This window comes from Rhincodon typus, chromosome 4 (assembly GCF_021869965.1).
Source record: "Rhincodon typus isolate 14 chromosome 4, sRhiTyp1.1, whole genome shotgun sequence".
NCBI classification, from domain to species: Eukaryota; Metazoa; Chordata; class Chondrichthyes; order Orectolobiformes; family Rhincodontidae; genus Rhincodon; species Rhincodon typus.
Genome location: NC_063335.1, coordinates 61,208,040 through 61,223,781, shown reverse-complemented (window position 1 = coordinate 61,223,781; position 15,742 = coordinate 61,208,040). Strand labels below are relative to the sequence as shown.

General features: G+C 38.8%; 1 protein-coding gene across 2 annotated transcripts in view; it reads left to right on the top strand.

Moving 5' to 3' along the window:
* The window catches only part of lyn (LYN proto-oncogene, Src family tyrosine kinase), a 98,526-nt gene that overhangs the window by 38,376 nt on the left and 44,408 nt on the right, over positions 1-15,742 (top strand). For both annotated transcript variants that reach the window (XM_048595688.1, XM_048595687.1), the window contains exons 7-8: positions 551-700; positions 8,190-8,342. In XM_048595688.1, coding sequence (XP_048451645.1) covers positions 551-700; positions 8,190-8,342 — 303 coding nt within the window. The remainder of the gene's footprint in view (positions 1-550; positions 701-8,189; positions 8,343-15,742) is intronic.

Genomic DNA, 15,742 nt, shown 5'->3' with positions numbered 1-15,742 from the left:
GCATAGGTATCTTAGGATATATTGGTCCTGGAGGGGGTTCTGTGTAGAGGTATCAGTATATTACCAGAACTCAAAGGATTACATTTTGAGGGGTATTTATATAAATTTGTCATGTATGCTCTGGAATAATACAAAGTTTAGCAAGATTTGATAGAACTTTTCAAGATTTGAAAGAAATTATTAGAAAAGTTAGAAGCTTTTTCTGCTAGTGAGAAAGTGTGGGACAAGGAAACATAAATTCAGAAGTAGACTTTGTGAAGGGAAGTTAAAAGACACTTCTTCACCAATTGGGTGGTAAAAATGTGGAGTTGAAAGACAGATTAGCCATGATCTCACTGAATCATGGAACAGATTTGAGCAATTGAATGACCCAATCTTTGCACTTCCCAGTAATTGGGTCGAATTAGAGGCAGTCAACAAAAATAACAAACTTGTCTATACTTTTATACTTAGATACCAAATGTAAAAATTAACACAGCGCATATTTATTTTGACAAAAGTCATGTTTTTACTTACAGAGCTCATTTTTGAACCCTATTCTATTTCTCAGGTAGTTACTCACTGTCAATGAGAGATTATGATCTTCAGATTGGTGATGTAGTTAAACACTACAAGATTCGATGCCTGGACAGTGGCGGATTTTACATCTCTCCTAGAATTACATTTCTTGACCTAAATCAGCTAATTAAACATTACCAAAGTAAGTACTTGCATTTTGTTTTACAACATATCTGAAATGTAGCTTGATGCACAAGCGTCACAGTGAAACATAGTAATTTTACTGTAGCTGGACAAAAACCCAAATGCAGTCATTAAAGTCATCGTGTCATGGAGATATACAACACAGAAACAGACCCTTCGATCCAACTCATCCATGCTGACCAGATATCCTATATAAATCCAGTCCCATTTGCCAGCATTTGGCCTATATCCCTCTAAACCCTTCCTATTCATATACCCATCCAGATGACTTTTAAATGTCGTAATCATAACAGCCTCCATCATTTCCTCTGGCAACTTATTCCATACTTGTGCCACCTTCTGCATGAAAAAGTTGCCCCTTAGGTCCCTTTTAAATCTTTTTCCTCTCACCTTAAACCCTCTTTTGGACTAACCCACCCTAGGGGAAAAGACCATGCCTATTTACCCTATCCATGCCTCTCATGATTTAATAAACCTCTATAAGGTCACCCCCTCAGCCTACGATGCTCCAATGAAAATATACCCAGCCTATTCAGCCTCTCCCTATAGCTCAAACCCTCCAACCCTGGCAACATCCTCATAAATCCTTTCTGAACCCATTTCAAGTTTCACAACATTTCCCCTATAAGAGGGAGATCAGAATTGAACGCAATACTTTAAAAGTGGCCGAACCAATGTCCTGTACAGCCACAACATGACCTCCCAACTCCTGTACTCAATGCATTGACCAATAAAGGCAAGCGTACCTACTTCCTCTCGTAGCTCATTCCATACATGCACCAACTCTTGTGAAAAAGTTGCCCCGTGGGTCCCTTCTAAATCTTTCCCCTCTCAGCTTAAACTTATGCCTTCTAGTTTTGGACTCCGCCACACTGGGGAACTGTTTACCCTATCCATGCCCCTCATGATTTTATAAACCTCACTATCCTTCCTCACTATCCTTTCTACCTGCGACTCCACTTTCAAGGAACTATGAACCTGAATTCCAAGGTCTCTTTATTCAGCAACACTCCCCAGGACCTTACCATTAATTATATAAGTCCTGCACAGATTTGTCTTTCCAAAATGCAGCACCTCACATTTATCTAAACTAAACTCCATCGCCACTCCTCGGCCCATTGGCCCCTCCAATCAAGATCCCGTTGTACTCTGAGGTAACCTTCTTTGCTGTCCACTACATCTCCAATTTTAGTGTCATCTGCGGACTTACTGACGATACTTCTATGTTCACATCCAAATCATTTATATAAATAACGAAAAGCAGTGGACCCAGCAATCCTTGTGACACACTGCCGATCTCAGGTCTCCAGTCTGAAAAGCAACCCTCCACCACCACCCTTTGTCCTCTACCTTTGAGGCAGTTCTGCATCCAAATAGCTAGTTCTCCCTGTATTCCATGTGATCTAATCTTGCTAAGCAGTCTACCATGAGGAACCTTGTCGAACACCTCACTGAAGTCCAATAAGATCACATCCTCTGCTCTGCCCTCATCAATCTTCTTCATTACTTCTTCAAAAAACTCTAGTTAATGAGATATGATTTCCCATGCACAAAGCCATGTTGACTATCCCTAATCAGTCCTTCCCTTTCCAAATACTTGTAAATCCTGTCCGTCATGACTCCTTCCAACAACTTGCCCACCACCGATGTCAGGCTTATTGGTCTAAAGTTTTCCTTACCACCTTTCTTAAATAGTGGCACAAAGTCAGCCAACCTCCAGTCTTCTGGCACCTCACCTGTGGCTATCGATGATAAAAGTATCTCAGCAATCCCTCCCTCGCTTCCGACCAAGCTCTAGGGTACACCTGATCATGTCCCAGGGTATTATCCACCTTCATGCATTTTAAGGCAGCCAGCACCACCTCCTCTGTAATATGGACACTTTTTAAGATGTCACTATTTATTTCCCTATGTTTTCTATCTTCCATATCCTTCTCCACAGTAAACACCAATACAAAATACTTGTTTAATATCTCACCCATTTCCACACATAGGCAGCCTTGCTGATCCCTAAGGGGCCCTATTCTCTCCCCAGTTACTCTTTTGTCCTTAATGTATTTGTAGAATCCCTTTGTATTCTCCTTAACCCTATTTGCCAAAGCTATTTCATGTCCACTTTTTGCCCTCCTGATCTCTTTTATATGTATACTCCTACTGTCTTTATATTCTTCCAGGGATTCACTCGATCCCTGCTGCCTATGCCTGATGTATGCTTTCTTCTTTTTCTAGACCAAAACCTCAATTTCTCTAGTCAGCCAGCATTAGCTTGTCAATATCATGACTTTTAGCTTTAAAATAAATTGTTCAGTTTAAATTAGCCAATGTTAATCTTGGTTTGAAATCTATCAATAAGACAGCTATTGTTCTCAAATGAGTGGTGACAACTGGAAAAGAACCTTTGGTTCAACCAAACTGTCCTGTAGAGGTGTAATATCATTTTATTTTAACATTCTCCACCCCTCCCAAAAACTCTGACTTATTGGAAGAAATGAGCAATCAGTTAAAATCTTGGTTTATTTGGGGGAAAAATATCAAGGAAATTTATTTTCAAACACCAGCCCCAACCCCATTCCTTGTCCCCCTCAAGAAGTCAAAACTAGCCATGGAAATCATTCTGTCTCTGAAGTTCTTGCAGTTACTCCTTTCTGAGAAAGAAATATCTACCTCCACCTCTTATTGCCAATTCCCCACCTTCCAAACAAGCCAGAAACTGTCTAAACGTCACTTGAGCTAATTCAGCAAGTCATGAATTCATTGTATGAGATGGTAGCCTATTCGAAAGATCTATTATTCTCTAAGCAAAGAGCCATCACCTGATATATATAATCTAGCTATAATCTTATGTGACTTAGTCATGACTTTTTGTCCCCCCCTAACCTATTTATTTGAGGCAAACTATGAACTCGAATGATTCCTTTCATCATCAAATTAAACTTGATCAGATCACCCCTATATCTGGGCTTCTTGAATATCAGAACTTTTGATTTGTCTGACTACAAAAATGCTCCTAACTGGAAGTGAATTTCATGGAACCTTTCTAAAGCCTCTATCACCCACCATGTGAAGAAACCAAAGGTGAGCTCAATATTCTGGGTGAGGCATTATGACCAAACTATAGTGCAAAAACAAAATAATGTCTTGTCCAACAAATACACACTAACACTCTGCTTTTCAGTTATTGCTCATTAAACTTTAGAGATCGAAACTGGCAGTTTTGTCCAATATAATTGCTATATGTGGTGAATAGGCCACTGATATCTGGTGAATTGTAATGTTGTTCATTTTTAGAGCCAGCAGGTTTAAGTATGTTTAAGGTTTAAGGTGTTTGGTATGCTTGCCTTTATTGGTCAATGCATTGAGTACAGGAGTTGGGAGGTCATGTTGTGGCCGTACAGGACATTGGTTCTGCCACTTTAGAGTTGGATTAAAGTTGCAGTAGTGAATGAATATTGATATTGCCCAACAGATCTCAATTTGCTGTTCATTCCTAATTAAGCAAAGAAGAATTGACCACTATACTATTAGACAAGAGTCAAATGTCAGTTAGGTAGCACAGTGGCTCTGTGGTTAGCACTGCTGCCTCGCAGCACCAGGAACCTGGGTTCAATTCCATCTTTGGGCAACTGTCTGTGTGGAGTTTGCACATTCTCCCCATGTCTGCGTGGATTTCCTCCGGGTGATCTGATTTTCTCCCACAGTCTGAAGATGTGCATGTTAGATGAATTGGCCGTGCTAAATTGTCCGTAGTGTTCAGGGATGTGTAGATTAGGAGGGTTATAGGGGGATGGGTCTGGGTGGGATGCTCTGAGGGTTGGTGTGGACTTGTTGGCCCAAAGGGCCTGTTTCCACACTGTAGGGATTCTATGATCTATGATATAGTTCAATTGCTGAATTCTCTGATTTTCACCATGCCTTGAGAATGGTATACCAGGCTTATTTTGTTTAACAGTTGGTTTGAAAAACCCTTTTCAAAGCTGTCCTGGCTTTGAAAGTGACTGTATTGATCTCCAACAGCTGATTGTGTAAACATCAAAGCTCTTTTCAAAAAAATTAGACATTTGTTTTATTATTGTGTTCATTTTGTAACGTATGATGAATATTGTAATCTGACTGCCCAAGTTTAGCAAGCATAAAAAATCTAATTGGACCATACTACACTAGAATGCTCGGGCAACTTCCTTTCTTCATCTTTAATTGTTTCACTGAGGACCCTTATATGTTGAGCATTGTCACTATCACCTTCCAAAAATACAATATTCCACATTAAATCTCAACATTAACATCATTTGCTAGTTATGTGCCAAATCGCCCAGAGCATCAAGATTTGTCTGAAGTAGAGGAGAATCATCTAATTTCTTAACACTTAGAGATTTTAGTAATGTGAGCAAATTTAATGATTATGACTGACGTCCTACATTTCAGTCCATAATAAAAATAATTTCAAAAGAGGTACTTATGGCAACGCTGGTGACTAGTCTTCAACAGATCCAGATCTATCTATTATAATTTGTTTGTCAGAATATGGGCATTTATTGTCCATTCCTTTTTTTAATTCACTCATGGGGCATTGGCATGGCTGTCTGGCTCGACTTGTATTGCCCATTCCTACTTCCCATTGAGAAGGTGATAGTAAGCTGCTTCTTGAACCACTTTGTCCATGTGCTGTAGATAGACTACAAAGTTGTTGGGGAAGGATTTTGACCCAGTGACACTGATGCAATATATTTCCAAGTAAGGATGGCAAGTGGCTTGGAGGGGAATTTGGAATTGGTGTTGTTCATATGTATCTACTGCCCTTGTGCTTCTAGATATAAGTGAATTTCTGCAGTATATCTTGCAGATAGTACACACTGCTACTATTCAGTGTCATTGGTGAAGTGATTCAATGTTTGTGGATGTGGTGCCAACCTTGACTTTTAGGAGGTGATAGTGAGCTGTTGCCTTGAACAACTGCAACTCATTTGGTGTAGGTAAACCATAATGCCATTAAAGAAAGAGCTCAAGGATTTTGAACCAGCAGTACTGAAGGAACAGTGACACTCCAATTCAAAGTGTTGAGTGACTTGGAGTGGAACTTATGGGTGGTGGTATTCCATCCATCTGCTACCCTTCACCTTTTAGGTGGTAGATGTTGTGGGTTTGGAAGGTGCTTTCAGAGGAGCCTTGGCAAATTACAGTGGTGCATCTTGTAGATGGTACAACTATCTCCACCAAGAAGAAAAATCAATCACTTCCCATTGACATTCAAAGTCACTGTCATCGTAGAATCTGGAAAAATTCGGTGTATCTACAACAGTTTCCTGAGGGGAAAAAAACATATATGTGAGCAGGCTATCTTGGATCTGGTAATCCGTAATCTAAGTAAAAGATTCCCCCACCCCACCCGAGAAACAGTGAATATAATATGATAAAATTTAGCATTCAGTTTGAGATGAGAAACCTGGGTGAGAAACAACTGTGCAAAACTTAAATAAGGGTAATTTCAAGGGAATGAGGCCACAGTTTGCTGGAGTGGGCGGGAAAAGGAGTTTCGCAAAAAAGATGATTGATGAAAAATGGCAAACATTTAAGAGAGTTCATAGCAAAGATAAATCCCAGTGAGAAAGAAGAACTCTAGAAAGCGCATAAGCCAACCATGGTTAACCAAGGAGGTTAAGGATTGCATCAAATTAAAAGAGATGCAATGTGGCAAAGATTAATGGTAAACAAGATGATTGGGAAATTTTTAAATGCCAACAAAAGATGACCTTTTAAAAAAAATGGAGGAAACAAACTACGATGGTAACCTAGCACGTAATGTAAGAGCTGCTTTAAATATATCAAAGGAAGAGAGATTATGGGGACACAACAAATTATAGAGTTCAATAAATATTTCATGGTTGAAGATACTAATAGCATTCCAAAAATACTAAATAATTAAAGGGCAAAAGTGGCAAGAAAATAAATATAACTACCATGCAAGAAAAAGTACTAGGGAAACTAAGCGGGCTAAATATTGCTAAGTCAGGACTTAGCAGCAGGTCAGATACTAGGTGTTCTGCCCCTAGTTATTTCCCAAATCTTTTCCACCATTTACAAGGAACCAGTCAAGGTTGTGAACTCACCTGCTTAAGTCCAGTTCCAGAACAATCATAACCTTGATACCATCCAATGCAAAGCAACCCACTTTATTGGTGCCTCACTCACTATCTTTAAAGATTCATTCCCTCTCTCACTGGTGAGAAGGAGTGGGTGTGGTTTGTAAATCTATAATCTGGCCATTCAGCACCTGAGTGCAAACTTTATAAACTGCCAAAACCACCAGCCCATTGTTAATTTATGAGAGCTTTAATAAGTCATTAAATAGCAAATATATTCTTTGTACTTTAATTTGCTCAATATTTTGCTTGATCTCCATTCAAAGCATCTGTTCAAACTAAATCTACCAGTACTGGAGAAAATTGCTATTTGTGTAGCATTATGTTTCCCTTGTATAAAAAATTATCAGCTGTTATTCTCAGCCCCTTCCCAAGAAAAATATGACCTACTGTGGTCATATTACGGGACACAGAATCCCTACAGTGTGAAGACAGGCCGTTTGGCCCAACAAGCCCACACCGACCCTCTGAAGAGTATCCACCCAGACCCATCTCCCTATCGTTTCCCATGGCCAATGCACCTAACTGATACATCCCTGAACACTACGAGCAATTTAGCATGGCCAATCCACCTAACCTGCACATCCTTCCTTGGGCTATGGGAGAAAACTGGAGCACCAGATGGAAACCCACGCAGACATGGGGAAAATGTGCATTCTCCGCACAGATAGTTGCCTGAGGGTGGAATTGAACCTTGGTTCTTGGCACTATGAAGCAGCAGTGCTAACCACTGAGCCAATGTGCCACCCACCCCCAAGCCACCATGCTGCCCCCACGAAGTGTGACTAATATGATTGAATGTGTCCAACAAATTTACTGCATTAGTGACTGGACCTACAAATGATGCTGAAGTGAAACATTAATAACTATCCCACTGACAAAAAATGTGTCAAGGTGCTTACAGGAGAATAATTTTTTTGAAAAATCTGTGACACTGAGCTACATAAGGAGATATTGTGACCAATATCCAAATGCATGGGTTAAAGACGTAAATTCTAAGGAGTATTTTAATAGAGAAAAGTGAGACAAAGTATAGCAATGTAAAGAAGGAATTCTTGAGCTTGGGGCCCAGGCAGCTGAAAACGTGGCCATGGGTGATGGAGCAATTAATTCTCCCGATGCAGGACAGGCCAGAATTAGAGGGATATCGATATTTCAGAGGTTTAAGAAGCTGGAGAAGATTACAGAGGTACACATGTTAGTAAAATTCTAGAAAAAGAAAATAATTACTTAATATGTTGGATTGCATTAACTTCAATGAACCTGCCTACTAGAGAATTTTTATTTTCAAGAAAATGTATCCATTGTGCACAATATTTAAGCTCAAACTCTAATTTTTCTAACCCACAGAACAGCCTGATGGCCTGTGTCGAAAGCTTGGATCCCCCTGTGTCAGCCCCCAGCCACAAAAACCATGGGATAAAGATGCATGGGAAATTCCACGAGAGTCTGTGAAATTGGTGAAGAAACTTGGTGCTGGACAGTTTGGAGAAGTGTGGATGGGTATGTGACTGTGGTTACTTGGTTAACGTAATAAATGCACGAAAAGTAGAGTCATATCTGACTGAAATTATATATTGTGTGGGACTAAGAAGTAAGATAGAGGGCTAGATTCCTCCATTAGTGGTCAAGAGTCATAGCATGCGCCCTGTTATAAGTAGTCTTCTTTAAAAGATTTTTCAGAAATTTCTTCAGGTTGGGAGTTATGTCAGCAAGTGAAAAAATGTGCACTTTAATAATTCTGGTGCAATTCATGTTATTCTGTTATGTGGTTGAATTACTTTATCTTGAAGATAGATAGATATTATTCATGAATAGAACGATCATCTTAAATGTGCTAATTGAACATTAAAATCCCATTTAGTTATTACTGCACTGAGGAGAGGCTTGGATTGTTGATTACAGCTTGTTTTCGTGATCTCTTGTGGAATATACATGTTATCAAGACACGATCTTTAGTGAAATTTTTCAAGTTGCCCAAGAGATGGACACCAGCTTTATTTCTATGGGAATTACTTCAGAATCTACTCTAATTTGGACTGAAGATTACTAGATTTCTAATAGTGGTTTCCACATTATATCTTGTTATCACTATATATGTGGCTTTGTTGTCAATTGACATGTTTGGAAGTTTGAAAGAAGGAGTATAAAAGCAGGTGAATGACGTTAAAGTATAGCAGCTTTATCTTTTGATGAAGGTGTCCATAAGCGTTAGTGTTGTTGGACCTGGATATGGCTTGCAATAATACCTTTTATTGTTGCAGTTCTGTAAAATCAGTGCTTCAAGTTTTTGTATTATTGAAGGTGTTTCAGCACATTACATGATTAATCCAAATGCTTTGTGTAAAAACCTGCTGTGTTTTAAATCTAATGAGATATCAATGTGCATGGAGTAACATATTTTTAGAGGCAGCTCTTGGTGATGGCACTGGTGATGTTATAAAATTCATAATGCAGAAATAATACAGACACCGCATTGAAAAGTTGGTATAATTCTGACTCATTTATTGTACCTACTGACCTCATGAATAGAAAAAAATCATCCTATTTGAGAGAGACACTGGACATTATCAGGGTGCAATGGTTTTTATAGAAATAAGAATTGTTTGAGTTTGTTGCAGACAATTGCAAGTGGTTATTGAAAGTGGAGGGATTGAGTAGTTTCATGATCTGTTGTTTTTCTGTTTGTGGTGCTCAGTCTCAAAAGTCGTTTGGTATACACGTGAGCTATGCACTAGTTGATTCTAAAATAAACAGCAGGTAAAGCCTTTGGTAACTATTATGTAACTGTGTTAAATGCTGTCATTTGACAGTGTGTGAAATTCCTAGGTAAAAAATGATAATTTAGCTTTCATATTAAAAGAGCAAATATAATGGTGAAACAGACTTTCAATTAATATTTAAAACTAGATAAGTTTAATCACTTATAAGGTTAATAAGATTAAGGTAAATACTAGAGATCATAAACATGCTGTGAAGTGGAATGGATAGAATGGGCCAGGTCATGAGTTGTAAGTTTCATGCACCAGTAACTTTACATAATCAGCATCTAGTAATACAAACCACATATAATTTGTTGTACTGTTTGTTCTTGTGCATTTCATTATTGACATGAAATCATTCAAAGTACAAAGTATAGACTTCATCACTTTTCAGACAATTAAATGTTTCATGTTTTTTTCTAGATGGTGAAAAATCAGATATCAATTCCAGGAAGTATGTAGGTTCTTCAGACATAAGCTATTTAGGGTGGCCCGAAGTGCAAGATGTTTCCTCTCATTTGCGCAGCTCGGTTGACATGCACATTCTTCCTTTGTGATTGTTCTTACAACTGGCACAACACATAAGTCAGCAGTGCACATTTCCTCTGCTTCTGTCAACTATTCCTTTACAGTAAGGTTTCTTACAATGACTTGCACAGGACAAGGAAAAATTAGCAGCTCTGATGGTTTAAGTTTGGGGTCATCATTTATAGAATGCTTTACAGAAATGTACTTGTTTTATGCTTGGCAGAAAATGCTCTTCGGACCATTTGCAGCAAATTACAATGTATAGTTGGCTTTGAAATCATGAAATGATTTAATTTTTTTAAAAGAGAATTATCTGGTAAAAACAGCAGTTTGAGAATGTAATAAATGAAACAAGGGCTAGGTGGATCTCATTGATGATGAGATCCTTGATTGGGTTTGTTAACCTGGGCCAATAAGGGACCCCAGGCTGACAGATATTAACAGCAGATTCAGAGTGGTTCCTCATCTAGGGACAGGCTCTAAGCTGGCTGATCAGGGCCCAGATACTGTGTACATGTAAGTGAAGGGTGACTTGGTGATGGGATACTTGCCTCCTTGGAGTTATTACAGAGAACATGGAGAATTGGGGTGGGGAGGGCAGATTTTGTTCTGTTAACTATATTTATTGAAATGATGAATATACTTAGAGTAAGTTTGATTTTGCTATCAATAAAAGGAAGTTATTTCTTCAAAGATGAATAAATGTCTTACAAATTGATTTCTGTAATGTTGGAACTCTCATCTGTGGAGTATTAGTAAGGACTGATAGTAGTGTTAGGTTTTGGTTTACCTCTTGGAACATTGAGAAGTATGTCAGATTTATAAATTCAATGTGGCAAACAAAATCTTACAGGAGATAAAGGCCTAACTCTGCCTTATTTATGTAATAGATTGTACATAGCTTGTCAAAAGAGGATACATTTGTTCATCAATTCTTTAAAAACAGCTTTTAAAATACTATGATAGGGAGCCTATTGGTAGTTTTGCAATGAGGCTCAAGACAAATTAAACTTGAGCTAAACCAACCTTTAGCCTTTGTGGCTTTAATCTGCAAAGTATACGTTCAGTGTTTCATTTTACGTTATCGCAGAATTTGAGCTTTTTCTTGCAGAGAAGTATGAAGTGGTAAATTCCTCCTGGTACAAAAAGGAGAAGCAATATAATATGAAAGGCATAATTATAGCATCAAGGAACAGAGAGATCTAACGTTATATACACAAATTGTAAAAAGTGGCAGAACAGATTGACAAATTGGTTAAAATATATAGGTCCCTGGGTTTTCTAAACGGTGACAGAGATTACAAAAACAATTAGGTTATGATTATATTAGTAAAACTCTGGTTGGTTTCAACTGGAGTACTGTGCCAAATTCTGAGTACCACACTTTAAAAAGAATGTGAAGATTTCACAATGCAGAAAATAATTATGAAGATGATTTCAGGATGGTGGGATTGTTCTATTTGAATAAATTACAGAAAATTACCTTGCTCTCCTTAGAGAAGAGAGGCTGAGAAGATTTGATAGAAATGATCAGAATTGTGAGGGTAGATGGAAAGAGACTTGTTCCCATGGGTGGAAGTGATGAGGACCAGATAACTCTGATTTTAAGATGATTGGCAAAAGAATCAAGGATAACATGAGGTCAAGATTTTCAGTGCAGGTGTTAGAATCTAGAATAACTTGCTGAATGCAAGGTGTGGTGGAAACAGTTACAATTGGGGTTTTCAAAAGGAAATTGGATAAGAACCTGAAGAAAGAAATATACTTGGCTACAAGGTAGCAGAGTGGAATTGACTGAGTTACTGTTAACAGAGCCAGGCCTCTAACTTTGGGCCAGGAGGCCCCAGGTTCAAGTCCCACCTACTGCAGAGGAGTGTAATGACATCTCTGAACAGATTGATTAGAAAATATCTTTAAATGAGTCAGCATGGATCTGATTGACCAAATGATTTTCTCCTCCTGTGGTGTAACTATTCTATCATTCTTAGTTAGATAGGATTTGCCTTTAATAAATCTATGCTGGCTCTCCTTAACTGACATATGCTTTTCCAAATTTACATTTATTTTGTCCTTGGTTGCTTTTGATTACTTACCAATCAGCAATATGACTATAGTTTCCTATTTACACCTATCTCCTTTCTTGAATAGTGATTTAACATAACAAATTCCCGGTCCTGTAATGTCAATCCTGTACTCAATGAGGATGGAATGTCTCTGCAGCTTTTTATTTTTGATTCTTTCAAAGATCTACGATGCTTTCCATTAACAGGTTACTTAACCATTTTCAGCAATGTTAATCTTTTCAAGTTTTGTCTGCCCATTATTGTCCTGGTCATAAATCCATTCTGCTGTTTTAGCGTAGCCTTCATATCATCCACTTCCTTTGAAGAAAGATATGAACTAGTTTCATAGTTTTGTCTTCTCATGAGAAGTTTCTTGAGACCTTGGCTTCAAAACTTTAAATGTCACCCTAGCAAACTGCTTCAAAATTCAGTGATAATTTCAATTGTGTAGCTTCATGTGGGATCATGCCGACATACAGCCAATCAAGGACAAGAATGCTGTGTGCCATTGCTTGCATGAATTACATGCTGTCAGATCAATGATATGGAAAAAGGGAACTCTGTCCTAACATGTGAATGTGACATTACATGATGTCTCATAGTCTAAATGGTTGCCGTGATGTCATGATACCAAAATTGGACAACACAGCTCAGGCAACCCAGGAGAAGAAGAGGTCACCTACTTCTAAACAGACTGTCACAAAAATTGGGGCCGCATTGGAAGTGCCTCTGCTCTGCAGCATCAAAAGAAGATGCAGGAGAGGGCAAGCTCAGTGTGAGACCCTGCTCGAAATCAGATCCAAATTCCCCAATCCTCCTTGATGGTGACTGGAGGCTATTGGGCAGCTAGCCAATGCATCCATTGCATAGTCCATTTCCTTTAAGTACTGCCTGTGCTGCTCCATTAAAGTCCTCAAGTAGGTCCTTTATAGAAACATTAGAACAACAGAATAGCAGAACTCATCTGAAACCTCAACTTCAGATAGCTGGCAAGTCTAGCATCCCTGCCCCCTGACCTGACTGCAGCCCACTTATGCCCAGTTGATTTACCCAATTATGCCCAGTTGATTTACCGCAATTGATTCCATCTCTGTACTAACCTCCAATGTACGTGCAGTGACTGAGGTAATGGCTGCAACTGACCCAGGCTGCTTCTTCACTCCTGAGTTGTTGCTTCCCTCTTTTTGGTCTTGGTTTTGTTCACATGGTCAGTGTGTCTATCTTGTGTGAATGCTTACAACTCAAGAATCTGAAATGCTCCCTTTTGTGCCACTTTTCCAGCTACACATTTATCTATACTATATTTCTATATTTATATTTACCAATGTGTGAATCCAGGATTAATCATGAAATTGCTAACTTTGAAGTGTTGTTTTAAAATCTTTTTCCTTCCTAAAACTGTCTAAAGAACTTCAACATCATTTCCACCTGTTTCATTGATTCCCCTTCTCCACTCAGATTATCCTGCTCCCATTCAGTGATATTCCTTACTCTGGCTCCAAGGAGGTAGTGTACCATCTAGGAATCAGGTTTATGGTTATGGAAGTGCCTATTCAAGCCCCTAACTATCAAATCTGATGTAACTACTGAATTTTCAATCTTTTGTTTCCCCTGTGTGCAATCAAATTTCTTGTAGTAGAATTCTCATCATATTTCTCCATGGAATAGGCACCCCTGCTGAGTATTCAAAACTGGACACTGCTCATGAATGGCCATGGTTTGGAGATTTCCTGCAATACTTGTGTCTTTCACTTACTCTGGTGATCTCACCTATTCACTAACCACCACTACCTTCCATATCTGTTGCTGCAGGGTTACTGTGCCCTGTAACATGAGAGATTTGGAGCTTGAATGCAGAGGACTGGTGGCATTTCCTGCATACAAGATTATCCAGAATACATGAAGAGTACAGAAATCGCCACACAGAACACATTGCATGTGTAATTGGCCCCGGTTGGCTTGTCATGGTGGTTAAATCACTGACTTTTAAATTTGAGACTCTGACTATGAAATCAGTTATCACTGAACTCTGAATGTTGAAGAAAAACTGAAAGAACTGCGGTTGCTGTAAATCAGGAACAAAAGCAGAAGTTGCTGGAAAAGCTCAGCAGGTCTGGCAGCATCTGTGAATTAAAAATCAGAGTTAACGTTTCCACCCGCACAGTGCATATACAGGTGTGGGGAGGTGATGGCCTGGTGGTATTATCACCAGACTGTTAATCCAGAGACCCAGGTAATATTCTGGCGACCCAGGTTCAAATCCCGTCACAGCAGATTGTGGAATTTGAATTTGATAAAAAGCTAAAATTAAGAGTCTCATGGTGATCATGAATCCATTGGTGACTGTTGGGGAAAAAAACCATCAAATTCACTAAAGCCATTTAGGGAAGGAAACTACCTTACCTGGTCTGGACTACATATGATTCCAGATCCACAGCAGTGTCGTTGACTCTTAACTGCCCTCTGGAATGAGCAATAAATGCTGGCCTGGTCAGTGGTGGCCTCATTTCCGTGAATGAATTAAAAAGAAAAATTCTTCCTGGCTTTTAATTGCTGTCTTTTGACAAAGGGCATGTTGTGGGGGACTTAATTTGTTCATGCTCCTTCAGTTAGCCATCCTGGACAGCAGTCCTGAAGATCAAAATGATTTGGAAACTAGTAATAACTTTTGTTGCTTGGAAATGAGAAGTTGCAATTCCACGATATGAAGTGCAGCTCTCCCTACAATAAATGTGTCTCTACAACAATAGGCTAATTTCTTTGTCTTGTCTAACTGAACAGCACTGTCTCCAACTCCTCAATCACTGTCCTCGACACCAAAAGCAACTTTACAAAATCATAATACATTGTAGCAAGTGCCATGGATGTGAAGTACAGGAATATAATCTAAACAATAAAATATAAGAAGACTTCAAGTGGATTTTAGCATGGATTAGAGTTCATTGTCTTCCCCAGTTGAATTTTTTAAAATTTTATTTACAAATTTAATAACGTTTATACAAAATTTGTAAACTACTTAAACAGATTGTGTATTTCCCAGAAGCATAATTCAATAAAACCTGTAATAACTGATTTGTCTTACATCCCTCAAAATAGAGCTCCAATATGACCAGGATGTTCCTATCCAAGTATTACTCAGTTTTTTTTTCAAATTCTTTTCCCTCTGAGTTTTTTTTTAAATTCACTTCTGGGATGTGGGTGTTGGTGGCTGGTCTAACATTTATTACTCATCTCTAGTTGCCCTTGAAAAGACGGTGGTGAGCTGCCACCTTGAACTACTGCAGTCCATGTGCTGTAGATAGACCGGCAATGCTGTTGAGGAAGAAATTCCAGAATTTAGTCCAGCAACACTGAAGGAATGGCCACATGTTTTCAAGTCAGGATGGTGAGTGACTTGGAGGAGAACTTCAGAGTGGTGGTTTTTCCATGAATCTGCTACCCTTGTCCTTCTAGATGGTAGTGGTCCTGGGTTTGGACGGTGTTATCTAAGGAGCCAAGTTGAATTTCTGCAGTGCACCTTGTAAATAGTACACGCTGCTGCTAATGTGTT